Source organism: Calliphora vicina, chromosome 5 (genome assembly GCF_958450345.1).
Source record: "Calliphora vicina chromosome 5, idCalVici1.1, whole genome shotgun sequence".
Lineage (NCBI taxonomy): Eukaryota > Metazoa > Arthropoda > Insecta > Diptera > Calliphoridae > Calliphora > Calliphora vicina.
The window spans coordinates 110,619,425-110,637,586 of record NC_088784.1 but is presented as its reverse complement, the minus strand read 5'-3'; the positions used below and the strand labels follow the sequence as shown (position 1 = coordinate 110,637,586).

Sequence of the window (18,162 nt, the reverse complement as noted above, 5' to 3'; positions counted from 1 at the left end):
GTTTGGTTGCTTCAACCGAAATTCTTCTGTATCAACTGACTTTCCGTTGATAGAACCGAAAAATTCTATGTGTGCAACTGAATCATTCGATTGGCAACAAATTCGGTTGCTACTACGAATCTGTTTTCTCTGTGTATGTGAAGATCGGCCAACCAGGCGAATCGATACCAAAGCCAAATATCCATGGCACTAAGGTAATGCTCTGTATTTGGTGGTACCAAAAGGGTCCTATCTATTATGAGCTACTGAAGTCTGACAAGACCATCACACGGAACCTGTAACGAAGGCATCTAATTCGTTTGAAGCAAACATTGGCCGAAAAACGAACAGAATATGCGGCCAGTAATAAAACGTAATATTCCAACATGACAACGCTCGGCCAAATGTTGTAATACCTGTTAAAAACTATTTAGAAAGAAGTGATTGGGATGTTTTGCTTCACCCGCTTTATAGTCCAGATCGTGCCCATTTTGAAAAAAAGTTATTGATTTCGGAAAAAAAATTTAAAAAATTTTTAATTTTTTTTCTCGTAATATTGAAGAAATAGCTAACTATATGGGACACATTTTGCTAAGAACAATATGTAATAAGTTACATTGATGAGAAGAAAGACCTTTAACCCTCTCTAACATAGAGAGTTCTCGACCGATCTTGCTGACAAATTGTGTCTGAATTACTATCCAATAGGACTAACCTTGGTGCATCCCAATCGGAAGACATCGATTTCAAAAGTTGGTTCACTTGACATGAAATCCCCCATATATATAAATTAGACTATAAATATTATAGGACTTATGCATGAACAATTTTTAAATTTATAAAAGGTTTATAAATCAAATTTTTGGTATAAATGTATGTGATTATGGCCAAATTAAATTCCAAAATTGTTTTCTAGAAATATTTGTTAGAATTTATATCGAGTTTTACAAAAATTTACCCTTTACTTCACGAACATTGATAGTGAGACATTAGAAAAAAAATCTTGTTTAATTATTAATCAAATAGTTTTACCCTTATACTTATTTCCTGCACTGTAAAGGCAGGTAATTGTGTAGTTTTGTTTGCATAGATTATTCATATTAATCAAAAGATATTGTACCCGTATATACTATATATGTACGTACGTACGAATGAATGTATCTAAATATCTTATAATTTTTAGAATTATCTATTAACATTTCTTGGTTTATAGCAACAAATAATGTGCACAAACATTTCAATTGAAGAGAACAATTTTTATGAATTAAAGAATATAATCAACAAGTTATTTTTTTTGGGCAAAGTGTAATTGAAATTAATTTTTTTGTTTGTAAATCATCCATCAGTGGTTGTGGCAAAGAAAACACAATCCTACCTCCCCCCTCAAAAGAAATTAAAGAGGTGGAAACATAATGAAACACAAAAAAAAATAAATAAATGAATAAACCAAAAAAAAAGAACAAAATTTAAATAAAATACATCAATTAATAAAAATGAACATTTCATTCATACGAATTACAAAATTACAAATTGGGTTGGCGGTTAAAGAGGATGTTGCTTGCTGGCTGATGCGGATGTTTCTGCAGATCAGCTCAGCTGCTGCTTCTGCTAAAAAAGAAAACAGCAACATGGGCATGCAAATGTTGCACCCACTGTGCCACAATCACCACGATACAAAACAATTTGAGATAAAATTATAATTTAGTTTTTTTTTTATAGCGTACGTAGATTTTTTTCAAACATTTTATTTGTTTGTTGTTTTACACGTGTAATTAATTGTTGCCAAGTTGAAAATAAATCAATTTTTATTTTAACATTTTCGTTTTTCATGCGAAATTCTTAATTGCGGAAATATTAAAACAATTTTGTTTGTGCTTTTTTGTTATTTTTTGCAATTTGTAGCCTATTAAAGGTAATGCGTTTTTTTGTTTATCAACAATCAACGGAAATTTAAATTAGGAATCCATTAAAGTGCCATTGAAATTATAAATTACAAAGTGGAAATTTAATTTTCCTTTCCACCTGGTGTATGTTGTGTTTTTTAAAGAAAATATTGGAAAACAGAAGCACAAAAATTGTTTCCTCATTTAGCAATTTTTGGATTTGTTGTAACAATATATTCAAAAAACTAAATTTATAAAAAAAAATTGCAATTATACAAAGTTTTTGTATTTAATTTACCCATAGATGTTTAAATACAAATATTTGCTGACATTGATAACCAATTTTAATTTGATTACAAACTAATTATAAAATTCCATCCCAATTATAAAATTTTTGTAACGTCAAACAAAAGAAAATATGAAAAAATCAAAATCAAAGTTTGACGTTATAGGGGTAAATGTTGAAAACTATCCCTAGTGATTCTACTTTTTAGAATTATTGTATCATGATTCCATCCAGGGCACACTTAGAAAGGTGACTGCATCACTACAACAATACAAAAACAACAGGTACTTTGTTTTTGTTAAAAATTAGGTGAACTGTCAAAGTTGCCTGTTGTTGTTTTTGCTTTTGGGTTTGTTGTATTTTTCGCCACAACAACCACAAGTGAATTGACAATTCAAACTGAATAAAAAAAATAATCTAATTCTAAGTGTGCCCTGATTCTATCCATGTTTCAAATCCAAAATTTTATATTTTCCAAATTCGTTTAAAAAATAAATTTCAAAAAATAAAAAACATTGTTTTCAGTTCTAATAAATACTAAATGAGGATTAGTAATGCAAATTTAATTAGCTGTACTTATTGTGATCCAAATCTGATTGGCTTTGGTACTTTTTAGACATTAGTTTGAGGTGTTCGGTACTTATTAGTCATTGAAATGCATTTGAATAAAATCTATGTTTCCTCACTGTACAAACAAGTGCAAAATTAATGTTATTCAAAATAACATTAATTTTACACTTGTTTTTTGGCAAGTAAAACAAAAAATACACCAACATGTTAATAATTGGAACTCGAGTGGGGAATATAACTGTCACCTACAAATTTTCGCCAAAATCGACGGTTGTTCATTTAATTTTAAATTTTAATTTATCATCTAATGATGATAAATATTTTAAATCCAGGCTTCTATTTGAATTAAAAATAAAGGATAGGTGACTTAATGGCACTTTTTCCTACTAATGGTACCAAAAAATTGAGACACAATGGTACTTCTTCATTCAATAAATAAAACAAGTCAGAGAGCTATATTCAGCTGTGCCAAATCTTATGTACACTTTTTTAAATTTAAAAAAAAATAGTTTTCAAAATTTTCATTTCAAAATTTTTTTTTTTAATTTTTATTTCAAATATTTTTTTTTAATTTTTTAGTGAAAAAAATTGTATGCTCAATTTTTTTTTTAATTTTAAATTTTTTTAAATTTATTACTGAAAATATTGTATAACAAAAATTTTTTTTGGAGAAAAAAAATTTGGGTTAAAAATATTTTTTCCGGATTTTGATTTTTGAAATATTAATCATTAGATATCCATATTGTCTACATTAATGGCTTAGTAATACAGATATAGCTCAAAAATGGGTGAAATATCGAGGTTGTCCTGATTTTTTTAAGATATCTCAGCCAATTGTGGGCCGTTTTTCTCGATTTTAAATAACAACTGAACCGGGTCTATAGCGGATATATTGATGTATGAATCGTGTATGTAAGATATTTGGGGGCTACGTAAAGTTGATTTCAACATACAGACGGACATGGCTATATCGAATCCTCTATCTATAACGATCCAGAATATGACAACAAAGATGGACTTTATAGTAGCTTTTTCAATTTAATTGTTTGAATTCCCTAGTGTATTGGATTGTCTTTATTAACGATAAAAATCGTAGAACAAACAATTTTTCTTCGGGTGTTCAGACTACATTTTACTCTCCTTACAAAATATTTGAACTACATATTTGAGTTGGTATAGACTCTATACCAACTCAAATATGTAGTTCGAATTTGTTCTATACTATAGAGTTTATTTTACAGGGAATTAATATAAATAAAATTAAATCTAGAATTTCATTTAACTAATTTTCCTCTTTTTTATATTTGTCTTTCCCTAGATGCTCGAAGCTGTGTTACCTGTGACAAAGTGTTAGCCGAACTCGAAAAAATCGACGATGACACCGATTCATTTGGTGTTGACTTTGTCAAGATCAACGATAAACGTCTAGCTAAACAATACGGCATTAAGAATTTCCCAGCACTTACATATTTCAGGTAAAAATTAAACCATCAAGCATCAAATGATTTGAATCTTATCAAACTCAATCCATACAAGTATAAACTGCAAATGAAAACACTCCTTCACCCCTCCTCTTACTTTAATTTAAAAAAAAAAAAACACCATACAGGGAAAAGGAACCAATTATCTATGATGGCGATCTTATGGATGAAGAAGGTGTTTTGGATTTCTTGACATCATTGGAGGCCATGGACTTGCCGGATCGTATCGAAGAAGTTAATGCTAAAATCTTGTTGAAAATCATTGAAGATACCGATTTCGTAGCAGTATTATTCTGTAAGTACAGCCACATTAAAAATAGCTTAATTTTCTCTATCAATATAACAATTACTATTTGCAAAATTTAAATTTCAAACAGTTAAACAAAGAAAGGAAATCATTTTTATTCTAGAAAAATAATTTATGTGCAGTTGCAGTTTTTTTTATTATTATTATTTTGTAATACGTTCTTTTAAATATAATTTAGCCAGCGTTAAAGTAGAGTAGAATTGTGACTAAAACTTTAAAACACTTTTAGTTTAGTTGATGTGAAATGAGTGTGTACTCTTTGCATATAACTATTGTATAAATAAAACAAAATACCAAAATATTCAACATTATTTACAGACGTTTGAAAACATGTAGTAGCCAACTAACACTGTAGTATTTGTGACTAACTAACTTTATATAAAAATTATAATTTAATCTTACAAAAAACATAAAATACACCACAAAGAAACTCAACAAATTTTGTATACATTCTGCGGATCTGTGTGAATGAACATCTATCTATCTGTCTGACATAGAATTTGTAAAATATTTAATGAACTATTTGAATTTATTTTTCAAAAAAACCAAACCATAACAAACGAAAATAAACAAAAAACAATTGTTTGTACGAATTGGTAACAGGTCCTGATCATGCCACCTGCCCACCCAGAATCATGGGTAAGTTTAGTGAAAACCTCTCAAGAAAAGAAGTTTTTACCAAAATTCTCCTTACAACTTCCACTTACCCCACCACATACTCGTAAAACCATATGTCAGCTGACCGATTTAGTTTGGAATCTTTTAAAAACCCCTTGAATGATTAAAAATTAAATCCCTCTCTCTCTCTCACTCTCAATCTCTTGCTCGCTCTTTAACTGTTGTATATAGAAAAACTTACGGTTATTATTAATGCCCTTCCCATCTTAATTATCTCTTTGTACTTGTTAGAGTATTTATACATATATTTATTTTTATGAATTATTAATATTAAACTTATTTAAAACTCCTCATTTGCTAATTCCCTCTTCCCCTAATTATGTATAACAACCCTAAACTCTTTCATTACCTGTAAATATTCATGCATTCAAACCTTTTTAACAAGATGAGATAGACAAAAACAGCTACAATGAAGAAATACATTTTACAAATTTCAACAATGTATTTACATACATATATTTGTTGCTTTTTTGTCTGATTGTTGAAAAAAAAACATTTCGAAACAAACAAATTTCTATTACGTGTGAACAAAAAAAAAAACTATCTAAAAAATGGTCTGTTTAGTAATGTCTCAAGTTTTGACCTAATGATGTTTTTTTCTTCATCTCTTCGACCAAATGTAAATGTAGTAAAACATGTACATTATTAAAATAAAAACAATTTAGACAATGCAAAATTTTACACTAGATTATTTTTAGAATTGACCATAGCAACAACAATACACATTCACACAGTCACTCACTCACACACTACATGTTGAATGGGACACAGTGCCCGGCACGTGCTGTAAGTACGTCTAGAAAGTGATGCAACCCCGCAGGAAGTTTGTGTCATTTGTTGGCTGGTGATTGGCGTAAAACAGATATAACATTTAAGTGGGATTTAATTGTAGATGGGATCTAATTGTTAATGATGATCTAATTGAAAATAGGTTAAGTTAGTTCAAATGTTTACATTTCCCCCTCCAGTTATGACACCATGTTAAAATAAAAGTTCCTCTCAAATAATATGTTAGAACTAGAGCCGCCGCACAGTGGTTTAGAAAAAAAGAGTGAAATAAATCTGTAATTTTTAAACGGCTAGTCCGGTTAAAATGAAATTTCACATGCGCAAAGAGCAAGCGCTTTCCAGTTTTGAATTTGGACATCAGGGGCGCGGCCAGGGGTCCCCAAAGTAGCACACCTCGGGTATGTTCAATTATTAAATCGATCCTATTTCTTGATTTTGTTTATTGATATTTGGAAAATAGACAAATTTCCCTAAACATTGATATTTCTACTTTATGGTTTTTACGTGTCAAATTAATTGTAGAAAACTTAACATCTCGCAGAGAATTTTCCTAACATAGAAATTCATTAAAAATTATGTTTGCCTATCTAACAACATTTTTATGAATGTAAATAACAGTGTTAGGTAAATTCTCTGCGAGTTGTTAAGTTTCCCTTAATTTATTTTCCACGTAAAAACCATAAGGTAGAAATATCAATGTTTAGGGAAATCTGTCTGTTTGGAATACTTTATGACAAAAACAGTTACATAGATTTTTCTACTGAAAATGAAAACCAATTTTGAAATTTCTAATCAGGAATACCGCAATTCCAAAAAAAATTTGAAAAATCCCAAAAATGTGATTTTTAGTTTTTAGGCTATAATATCCAATACCAGGGGCGGAGTTATCGAAAACGCTTTACAAAATAATTAAGAATATATTTGGCCATCTAAAATGGGTTACTATATATTGATATCGACTATGCGATTTGAGAATTTTTGCCCTAAAGTTGAATTTTATAAAAAATAGTGGTTTTTTGGATGGACCTGGTCCCTTCGGTATTAACAATTTTAAAATTTATTTTCATTTAAAATATTTAGTGTAAAGTTAGCTTTTAAAGAAGTATAAATTCTTAATACATCTTCTCAGAAATTTTTTATATAACTTAAAAAGAATAAAATTACTTATTTAACCAAAAACTAGCCTTTTTTAAATTTTTAAATTCAAATGCAGTTAACTTTGGAGTCAGTCACGATTTTTAGACAGTTCTTTTTTTGTTTCACATATGTATACATTTGTTGTTAGATCAATAAAAGAAAAATGGGAAAATATTTTGACCCGCAGTTATCAAAAAACTGGAGTAGGGTGGTTAAAAAGGTTGGGTAAAAATTTTATTTTCAAATGCGAATATCTTCTAAGCTTCGTTGTAGTGCTCAACGAAAAGATTTTATATATGGGGCATTTCATGTCAAGTGAACCAACTTTTGAAATCGATGTCTTCTAATCGGGATGAAATTTGCACCAAGGTTAGTTCTATTGGATAGTAACTCAGACATTTTGGTCAAGCAGATATTTTAAAAAAATTTATTTTGATAGATATCCCACTCGCAACTTACTAAGCGACCTAAATATCTTAAAGGAATGGACCTTGCTTTCTTTTGACTAAAAACAAAATTTTAAAAAAGGGCCCATTTTGAAAAAAAAAATCGAATTTGCAAAAAAAAAAGTCAAACATTTTAAGTCTTGAGTTAAAAAATATTTATTTTGATAGATATCCCACGCGCATCCTACTAAGCAACCAAAAGGGTCTTCAAGGAAAATATCTAAGCTTTTGTTTGAGCTAAAAAAAAAAATTAAAAAGGGTCCATTTTGAAAAAAAAAGGCAACAAAGTTTTTGATTTTGCAAAAAATTTTATGTTTTGGGTTACAAAATATTTATTTTGATAGCTATCCCACTCGCATCCCACTAAGCGACCAAATAGGTGTTCTAGGAAAATATCTAAGCTTTATTTTAAGAAAAAAAGGGCTCATTTAAAAAAAAGTCAAAAAAGTTTTTGATTTCGAAAAAAAAATCTTAAAATTTTTTTAATATTTTTTTTTTCGAAAGATTGAAGAAAGAGCTATCTCGACCGATCTTGTTGAAAAATTGTGTCTGAGTTGCAATAGAACTAACCAAATTGCATCCCGATCGGAAGACATCGATTTCAAAAGTTGGTTCACTTGACATGAAATGCCCCATATGTATTTTTTTTTGAAATCGGAACACAAACGAAGAAATTGGATCGTTTTAAAAATTTAACATACTTGAGGTGTCCTACTTTGCGGTCCCCTGGCAGCAACCCATGCGGTCAAAATTCAAAACTTAAACTCGACAACACTTCATCTTTGCGCATGTTAAATTTCATTCAAATCGGACTAAGGGTTTAGAAGTTACAGATTTGTTTCCCTCTAGGTCAATTGAAACAAACTTTACATGAATATTGTTGAGGAGAATTTCAACCTTTTAAACAAATTTAAAAAAATTATTTTTAATTTCGTTGCATATAATAACACGAATAATAAGATTTCAAAACGTAATTTGTAATTTTCGGGAAAATCTTTTATCAATTCCAGGCTTTTGAAAAAAAGTATCTGGTAGCCCTGGTTCTAATATATTATCTATAGATGTCATTATGTTGAAAAAATTTTCTCATACAAATTTTAGTATTTTCAGTAAATCTGCTATCCTGTTTACGAAGTAATTGGGAAAATAAGTCTTTCTTTCGAAAAAATCGCAGTGACATTTTATGCAAAAAAAATAGTTTTAAAAAATTCCAAAAAAAAATCTGTAATAACGTATGTTTCAAATTAAATATACTGTGCATTGCTGTTGAAAAAGCAAAGTTGAGTTAAAATTTCGAATTTTGACCTTATAGGTCATCACAGGGTAGGAGTCATAAAGCCCTAATATAAGACACGACGGATATATTGTACATGATTGTATGATTTTTTTATTATTTTAGTTAGTGTCACACATTAAAATTCCTCTAAAATAGGTTAGACAGTTTTTATTATGGAATTTTATGAAACATCACACGATACTATTGCAACTACTTTTTGTATTTAAATCATGCTTAGTACATGCATATGTAAATGCTAAATAAATCGAATCGATATATAGTAAACAATAGTCCTGCTTTTTGTACAAAATTGGCATTGACGCAAACTTCTATTTAAATGATTAATTAGTTGAATTTTTGTTCGATTTTAGCTATAAAAATATCTAAAATTGCTACATATTACAAAAACCACCCTCAGACAAACTGCCACAAACAGTTTTGAAAATATTTTGAAATTTCCAAACTAAAATGAATTGAAAACATTAAATTGATAAAACTTGGACGTCATAGAAATTCTTTTAAATTCATTATTTACCAGAGTCACAGAGTCAACGTATACATAGATTTTGGGGTGCTAATAACGTGGCTTATTACTGTTCAACTATTTGTTGTTAGTACTGCGAGTAGACGATAGACGGACAGGCTAACGGACGGACGAACCATTAAAATCAAAATGAAACAACATGCCAATCTTTATTTTCGGATTTTCTTTTTATTATTTTATTATTCATGTCGGTTACACGCAGTAGTCCATGGGAAATTTACACAAACATTCATACATACAGATATTTACTTTAGTACAAATATGCTGCATAAACATACAAATATACATACATATTTACTTACATATCTACATATGTATATAAGTATATTTAATCTTTAGACGACACTCGCCTAATATTTGAATGACAACAACAATAACAACAACAACAAGTTATTGAAAGGAAATAACAACAAAATATAGACTGGGCTCTTAGCCAGATTTTAGATTTTAGTTAGAATAAACTCACTCACTCACTCATCCACTGGCTGGTGGTTCATTTAAACATTTTTTTTTTGCTCTCCTATAACCAGCTACCAGAGCTGTAAATGAATCATTCTTTTTTGATTTTAATTCATTATGAATTAGCTAAATTTTGAATTAATTCATTGAATTGAAAAAATGAATTGAATGAAATTTGAATCAATTCAAACGAATTAGGCAGAAATGAATTTCAATTCATTTCTAATTCAAATGAATTTGTAAAAATGAGTTGCAATTCATTTACAATTCATTTGAATTGAATTGATTTTGAATTAATTCAAATGAATTAGAAAAAAGAATTAGCAATTCAAATGAATGACTCGAAAATGTATTGCAATCAATAAAATTCAAGAGCAGATCTCTAGGGGGAATGAAAGATTTCTCCTACCAAAATGAAAATATCCAGTAAAAAAATTGAAAAGCCTTGTCCTGTATACGCGCATGATCAATGAAAACATGGTGTTTGGGGTTTATTTCTTCAAGAAGAACTGATTTTTATTTTGAAATACGCTGAACGACAAAACATATTTAATATTCAAGAAGCAATTAATAATTTTTGAAATTTTGTAACCCACGACCACCCAACGACAAACTTTTTGCTAATATTTATATTATATTTATTTCAAAAAAATAAAACTATCTTCCAAAAATAATCAAAAATCAGGAAAAATAACAATGTATGTAGTTCAAAACACAATTGAGTTTCATAAATAAGGCTAATTAGATTTAATTAGAATGCACCATTCACCTTAAACAATAATAGCTTTTCAAAATTATCATCTGAAAGTGATCCACGTTTAGGGATGTTTAGAATAGAGGCGTACGAAAATAATCTTTCAACGTCAGCTGACGATGGTAACGGCGCATTATATTTAAAGAAAGACTTTTTAACCGTCGATTAATTACTGCATACTTGATGACTTTGAACAATCTGCTAAATATGCTGCGAATTTCGCGTCGGAGTTGGAAATGAATTGCTAATTTTTTTCTAATTCATTTGAATTAATTCAAAATCAATTCAATTCAAATGAATTGTAAATGAATTGAATTAATTCAACATCAATTCAATTCATTTGAATTGGAAACGAATTGCAATTCATTTTTACCAAATTCATTTGAATTAATTCAAAATCAATTCAATTCATTTGAATTAGAAACGAATTGCAATTCATTTTTACCAAATTCATTTGAATTGACTCAAATTTCATTCAATTCATTTTTTTGTGTGAATGATTCGCGAATTAATTCAAAAATGAGTGATTCATTTACAGCTCTGCCAGCTACATACATAAACGAATATGTTGTAGATACATTTATTTTTTTATTTTAATTTTTCATTTGTTCGTTCGCTCACTGGCTGGCATTTTCTTTTGTGGTTTGTTTGTTCATTTTAATGGACATTCATAAATATCCAATTTTTGTCCCTGTGTAGTAGTAGAACAACAGCAAATTTAAAAGTAGCGATTCTTGTGTTTTTGCAGCCGGTGCGTCAATATTTGCAAAACAACAATTTTCATTTCAAAATTTATTTTATTTCTTTCTTTACAATAATTTTAAACACATAAAAACTAAATAAATGTAGTAGGTATGTATTAACAAATTGTTTAGTTTTCAAATTAAAATTAGAAAATGAAGACATACATTTGTTACATTTCGAAAGCAACAAAACAAAATCTCTGATGAAAAACCAAATGCAAAAAATATTAAAGAAAGTTCATTAGTTTTGTACTAAGTAAAATAAATAAATAAATAAATAATTGAATGCAACTACAAATGTAAATGTGTAAATATGTCACAGATGTTTGATTTTTGTCGTTTTTCGGTAACAGATATAAATCTGGCGCCCCCATAATGGCATCATGACACGAGCAATAGCAACAACATAAATTGAGTCTAGTTAAACGAATCTGCGAACACATCATTCTATTGTTAACAAATACATTTTTCCGAGACATTTTTCTTAATAATTTTTTAATTTAGTTTAAGAAACACTGTTTCTTAAACACTGTTCTGCCAGGCACTTTTCTTTAGAACACTCTCTTTGAATGAGACTTTTCTTTTAAACAGTGTCTTTGCAAGACATTTTTCTTTAGAACAGTGTCTTTCAAAGACACCTTTCTTTAGAACAGTGTCTTTCAAAGACACCTTTCTTTAGAACAGTGTCTTTCAAAGACACCTTTCTTTAGAACAGTGTCTTTCAAAGACACCTTTCTTTAGAACAGTGTCTTTCAAAGACACCTTTCTTTAGAACAGTGTCTTTCAAAGGCACTTTTCTTTAGAACAGTGTCTTTCAAAGACACTTTTCTTTAGAACAGTGTCTTTCAAAGACACTTTTCTTTAGAACAGTGTCTTTCAAAGACACTTTTCTTTAGAACAGTGTCATTCAAAGGCACTTTTCTTTAGAACAGTGTCATTCAAAGGCACTTTTCTTTAGAACAGTGTCTTTCAAAGACACTTTTCTTTAGAACAGTGTCTTTCAAAGACACTTTTCTTTAGAACAGTGTCTTTCAAAGACACTTTTCTTTAGAACAGTGTCTTTCAAAGACACTTTTCTTTAGAACAGTGTCTTTCAAAGACACTTTTCTTTAGAACAGTGTCTTTCAAAGACACTTTTCTTTAGAACAGTGTCTTTCAAAGACACTTTTCTTTAGAACAGTGTCTTTCAAAGACACTTTTCTTTAGAACAGTGTCTTTCAAAGACACTTTTCTTTAGAACAGTGTCTTTCAAAGACACTTTTCTTTAGAACAGTGTCTTTCAAAGACACTTTTCTTTAGAACAGTGTCTTTGATATATCGGATAATTTAAAAGCAGACCTGGTATAATCTAAATTTTGTTACTATTGAATATTTAATATATTTCCTCATAATCATTTAACATTTGCTACATTAAACATTTATTAAAAACACTTTCGAAATTTCCTTCAATCTTGTTCACGGGGGTAATAAAAATTATTCAACGTCTGTCTGCCACTTTGATCGGTGTATCATTTGACTTTTGTTATGGCCTTTCAATTCAATTATTTTTACAAATCCATTGAAAATCAATAAATTTTGTTATTTTTTTTAGGATTTTGTAATAAAAACAGCTTGTCTATAAACCAAAAAAATAAAAACAGCTCAAACTAAATCTAACTAAAAGAAATAAATAAATAAATACAAATTAAGAGAAATAGAAAAAAATATAAATAAATGTTTTTGAAATGATTGAAAGAAAAAAAGAAGCCAAAACATCCATAGGATTTTTACTGAACAAATGATATATGAAAATGATGTTGCTGTTGTTGTGGTTGAGAATTGCTGTTGTTGTTGTTGTTATTATAAATGTATATAATAATATGAATGTAGTATTCATGCCACCTACAATTGTTGTTAAAAATAGAAAAAATAAAATACACACTTCCACACACACACACAGCCACAGATATTTAAACAAATAGTATCTGTATGTGAGTGAATACTGAAGACAACAGCCAGATAAAAAGTATTGTTCAGTTCTGAAATTGCTCACAAACACTCAGTTACCTCAAATACATACACAAACACACCAACACACATCCAATACAGGCTAGAAATAAATAAATAAATAAATAAAAAAAAGATGTGGCTAAAATGATTATTTTATTATATTTTTTTGTTGATTTTTTTAATACTTGTATTTTGAAATATTTCACAAAAAAATAAAAAAAAAAAATGTAGAAACAATAAGAAATAATTGTATGAAAAAAATGGTTTCTTTGTAAAGCAAAGACCCCAAGAGGTTTCCAACATTGTGAAAACACACAGTTTTTCCAGTGGAGAATAAAGATGAAAGATTAAAGACTTTGTTGGCCATTGTTGGTTATTGTTGTTGTTCTTGTAGACAATATGAAACCGAACGTATTTCGAACCATTTCGAGGATGTTTATTTTAAACATGAATATGGGTCAAGTATATTTTTCATCATTTTATTTTTTTGTTGCTTGTTTTTGAGTGTTTTTTTTCTTCCATCTTATTTTTTTTAAAATAAGCTGTATTACAAAATATTTAAATCAGTTCCAAAGTTGTTGTATTTTTAATATTTTTTTTGTTTAAAACCCGACATTTGGTTTTTTATGAGGGTGTAATGTGTGAACATTTAATAGAAATTAAGTGTGTATACAGTTAATGCCAAAAAAACAGTGATCATACAGTTTTTTCCCCAGGGAAAACTATTTTGAATTCTTGTTATATTGGTATACAACATAAATACAAATTATTTTCATATCTTAAATTATAGGCAAATATTTTGACTAAATTTTAGATAAAATGTGTTCTTTCTTTATGCCATTTATGAGAATTTTCTTAAAGCAAAATTCATAAATTTAAAAATCTTAAAAAATCTGTTCATATTTACCAACTTTACAAGGTCGGAAATGATTTTCACACGTGAGTTTGCTAACTTTGGACCTCTGTGTCGCCGCCTGTATTTAAAACTCATACCTCTAAAGAAGATATTTCGAAAGATTAGTTCAAAGAAATTTGAGCTGTAGTTTAGAAGTTATACGTGTTTTCCAGGAAGTAGATAAATATTTAAATTTCATAATTTTTCACTTTTTCGATTGTCGATCCTCCCAAGGTCTACAATAGTTTTTAGTTAAAAATTAAATGCTGAAAATTTGAGCAAAATCGGATAATGTTTAGATGTTGGAAATTCCAAATTTTACATTTTTGAAAAAAAAAAATAATAGAAAATAAGAGGGAAATAAATCTGTAACTTTTAAACGGCTAGTCCGCTTTAAATGAAATTTCACATGCATATGCTCATGGACCCACCAGGGTCCTGGCCACGGTTACCCAAACGATGCTATTTCTTCGTTTGTGTTCCGATTTCCAAAATAAAAAAATACAAATATAGAATCTCCTTGTCGAGCACTACAAAAAAGCTATCAGTTATCTCTTCTAGCTTAGGAGATATTCGCATTTGAAAATTAAATTTCAACATTTTTACTCACCCTACTCCAGTTTTTTGATAACAGTGTATATCTCAATTTTTCTTTTATTGGACTAACAACAAATTTGTGTGTCAAATAAAAAAAGAATTGTTTAAAAATAATGACTGAGTCTAAAGTTACTTTCAAAAAGGCTATTTTTCGCTGGTTTAAATTTTTTTTTAAAAAAATCGTCAAAAATCCATTTAGGATCCGAATGAGCTGAAATTTTTAATATAAATAGTCCTTGAGAAGATCTACAAAAACGCTTACAAGTGTATGTTATCTCTATTATTTGAAGAGATATTCAGGTTTATTGATTTATTTCTTTTTTAATTTTGCTCGATCTTTTTTTTATGGTTTTTTAGCTATGGAGGGTGGTAAATCACAAATCTAGCTGGGCAAAATTAAAAAATAAATGTCTGGCAACATTCCTTCTGATCATTTAATGAGCTTCTCAATACAATAGGCAACTGTAATTCATGTTTTGTTTTTTTTGGTGTTTAGCTCCGATTAGGAAAAACTAAGCTTTAAAGTCAATTGTTGTCAACAGGTACATTAAGATTTCAAAGAGAAGTGTATTTTTTGTGTGACTTTGGTTTATGATTAATAAGGCTACGGTGATTTTATTGTCATAACTTTTTTATATTATTATTAAGCTCTATTTCAAGGAAATATGCAACAATTTTCATTTAATTATTTCCATTGTAACTATTAAAAAAAACAATTTTTTGTGAGAGGATCAGAAATTGGAAAAAATAAAATATTTCCTTTTTTCAAGTAGAGTTAAAGCTGTTTATTCCGCATAGTTCCGCTGTAAAACTATATTTTGGTTAATCTTTCAAGTGTTCACTTTAAGGTAAATCAAAAACATCTTGCGCATTTTTGCGACCGCCATACATTCTTTTTCACTTTTCCAGTATGACCTACACAAAGAAAAAATAAAATATTTCCTTTTTTCAAGTAGAGTTAAAGCAAATTTTTGAAGAATGGGTAAAAACTCCCAAAATACATTGCGAAAAAAACGTTGGTTTTTTACAATCGTTTATATATTTGAACTCATTTTTCATATGATTCATAAGTGAGAAGTGAACCCAACGTGATTTATTAATTTTGTCCAGTTAGATTTGCGATCTACCACACTGTGCGAAGGGTCGAAATTTATTTTTAAAATATCAGCTATATTGGCGATAAAATTCTAAATAAAATAGAAAAAACTTGCTAACAGTTATCTCTTCCCTATAAAAAGTTATACGCATTAAAATTTGGAACTTTTTAGGTTTTTTCCCGAAAAAGCCCATACATTTTATCTTTTATAGAACAAAAATTTCTTGGGGCTATATAGAATTTTTATATGATCCGGAAAGATAACTTAATGCAAAAGCGTGTAAAGAAAAATTTGGCTCACTTAAGCGGACATACAACCCCCCAGTCCTATCCAAAATTGGCCAATTTTAAAAAAAATGTCGGTAAAAAAAAATTCTAAAATGGCAAAGCACCGATCCACGAAAAAGCTCCATATTTGTATAACCCCATATGTTTCTTAAATACCTACTAAGTATTTTTACTAGCACACGGTAAATAACGTCACAGTATGCACTTTTCTAAAAAAAACTCAGTTTTTGGAACACATTTTCCCCGTTTTAGGAATTTCGGTATTTGAAAATAAAAAATTTCAAAAATTCTAATGCCATTGATTTAAGGACACTTGAGTCTATATTGGTTCCAAATTTTGTTATGATACCTTTAATTGTTAAAATTTTACATTAATTCAAATTGTATATTTCTATTCGTGGAAAATCACCATATGAAAATTTTTTTAGTTTGTAATTTCGCAACAATATCTCCAATAGTTCCCAAGATACCGAATTATTTCCAAAAAAAAGTTTCTAAACCACTGTGCGTCCTAATACTATTTATTTCGGATGATGCAGAACGCTCGCTCTGGGATACGCTTCACTTTGGAACAGGGTATCCGAAATTGACTTGATTCGTTCTTGGCCTGAAAATATGAGAAGTTATTTTGCCTCGAATGGCAAATTTTGCAGTGTTTTGGAAAATTTGTAAATTTTTCGATGAATTTTAATGAATCTTGAGTAACTACACCTCTAAAATTTTTTACAGAGTCTGTTCAAACTGAATTAACTATATTTTTGATCTGATATAAATCCCAACAATTAGTAATAATACAAATTTAGATACCAAAGAACTTATATTTAGTTAATCCCCATTTTATGCAATTAATATTTTGTCTTTTCTATGAAAGTCGGACAATTTAAATGAAAAATTATTTGAAAAATTTCTTAAAATACACGACCTTTAAACATAATTAATATCTTGCTAAAAGGTGAAAGACACACAAAGCAATCAAATAGAAAACTTCCTCCTCCTTTAAGGTGAGGGACACAGACACAATTAATCTAATCATTTACATTTTGGAGGCACATTTTTTGTCGCTAGCTTTATAATTATACAATGAACAAGTGTGTGTGTGTTTGTTTGTTTGTATCTGTGAATGTACATATGTAAAAGAATGTGTGGGTTGACAATTTAAATCTCATTTTGCTGGCATTGACACTCATTTTTTGAAAATGAATTTTACGTTTAAAGACAAACCAACATGTGTACGATTGTAATTCGTCACAAAAAAAAAAAACATTTCTAAACACGTAATAATTTGATATTTTTACGTTAAAGTCAAAACAAATCAAGGTTAAGATAATATGAAAAAAGAAATTTTAAAATTATCAAGAAAAACCTCCAAAATCGAACATGATTGTATCCTCCATTTAGGCAAAAAACAAAAATTAAATAAAAAGTAAATTCAATGAAGCAAAACAAACAAAGAATTTGAAAATTAAAAAGGCTAAATTCATACATATAAAATAAAGTAAATAAAATTATGAAAAAATTTATGAAAAATTAAAATTATTAAAACATACTTCAAGGCTTAGTCACTGGCACTAAATCATCCCCCACAAGTTTTACAACGGCGACAACGACATTCCCAATTTAATGTGAAAAATATTACTTTTTTGTTTTTGCAAAAGCGATTTTCAACAGTTCTGTTTGTGTTTTAAACATTTTATTAAAAATATTTTCATTATGATTATTTTAATGCATTTTATTAATTTTATTGCTGCAGACAATAAACATAAAATGACTAATTTATTAGATAGTGACTGTGTCTGTGTTTAAACAATTTTAACTGCATTAAGAATAGAATATATCTATTTTATTTTCATTTCATTTTAATTTTAATTTTTTTTTCTATGTAGTATTATTGAAAAATATATTACATACATATTTTAACAAATAGAATTATAAATAAAAAGCAAAACATACCTACAACAAATTCAT

General features: G+C 28.6%; 1 protein-coding gene across 11 annotated transcripts in view; it reads left to right on the top strand.

Annotated features, from left to right (window-relative positions):
* hlk (hulk) overlaps positions 1 to 18,162 on the top strand; it is a 64,487-nt gene that overhangs the window by 12,798 nt on the left and 33,527 nt on the right. For 6 of the 11 annotated variants that reach the window (XM_065510734.1, XM_065510733.1, XM_065510736.1 and 3 more), the window contains exons 3-5: positions 4,037 to 4,193; positions 4,328 to 4,494; positions 5,110 to 5,145. In XM_065510734.1, the coding sequence (XP_065366806.1) occupies positions 4,037 to 4,193; positions 4,328 to 4,494; positions 5,110 to 5,145 (360 nt within the window). The remainder of the gene's footprint in view (positions 1 to 4,036; positions 4,194 to 4,327; positions 4,495 to 5,109; positions 5,146 to 18,162) is intronic. The other 5 variants (XM_065510735.1, XM_065510738.1, XM_065510740.1 and 2 more) reach the window with 1 other exon arrangement.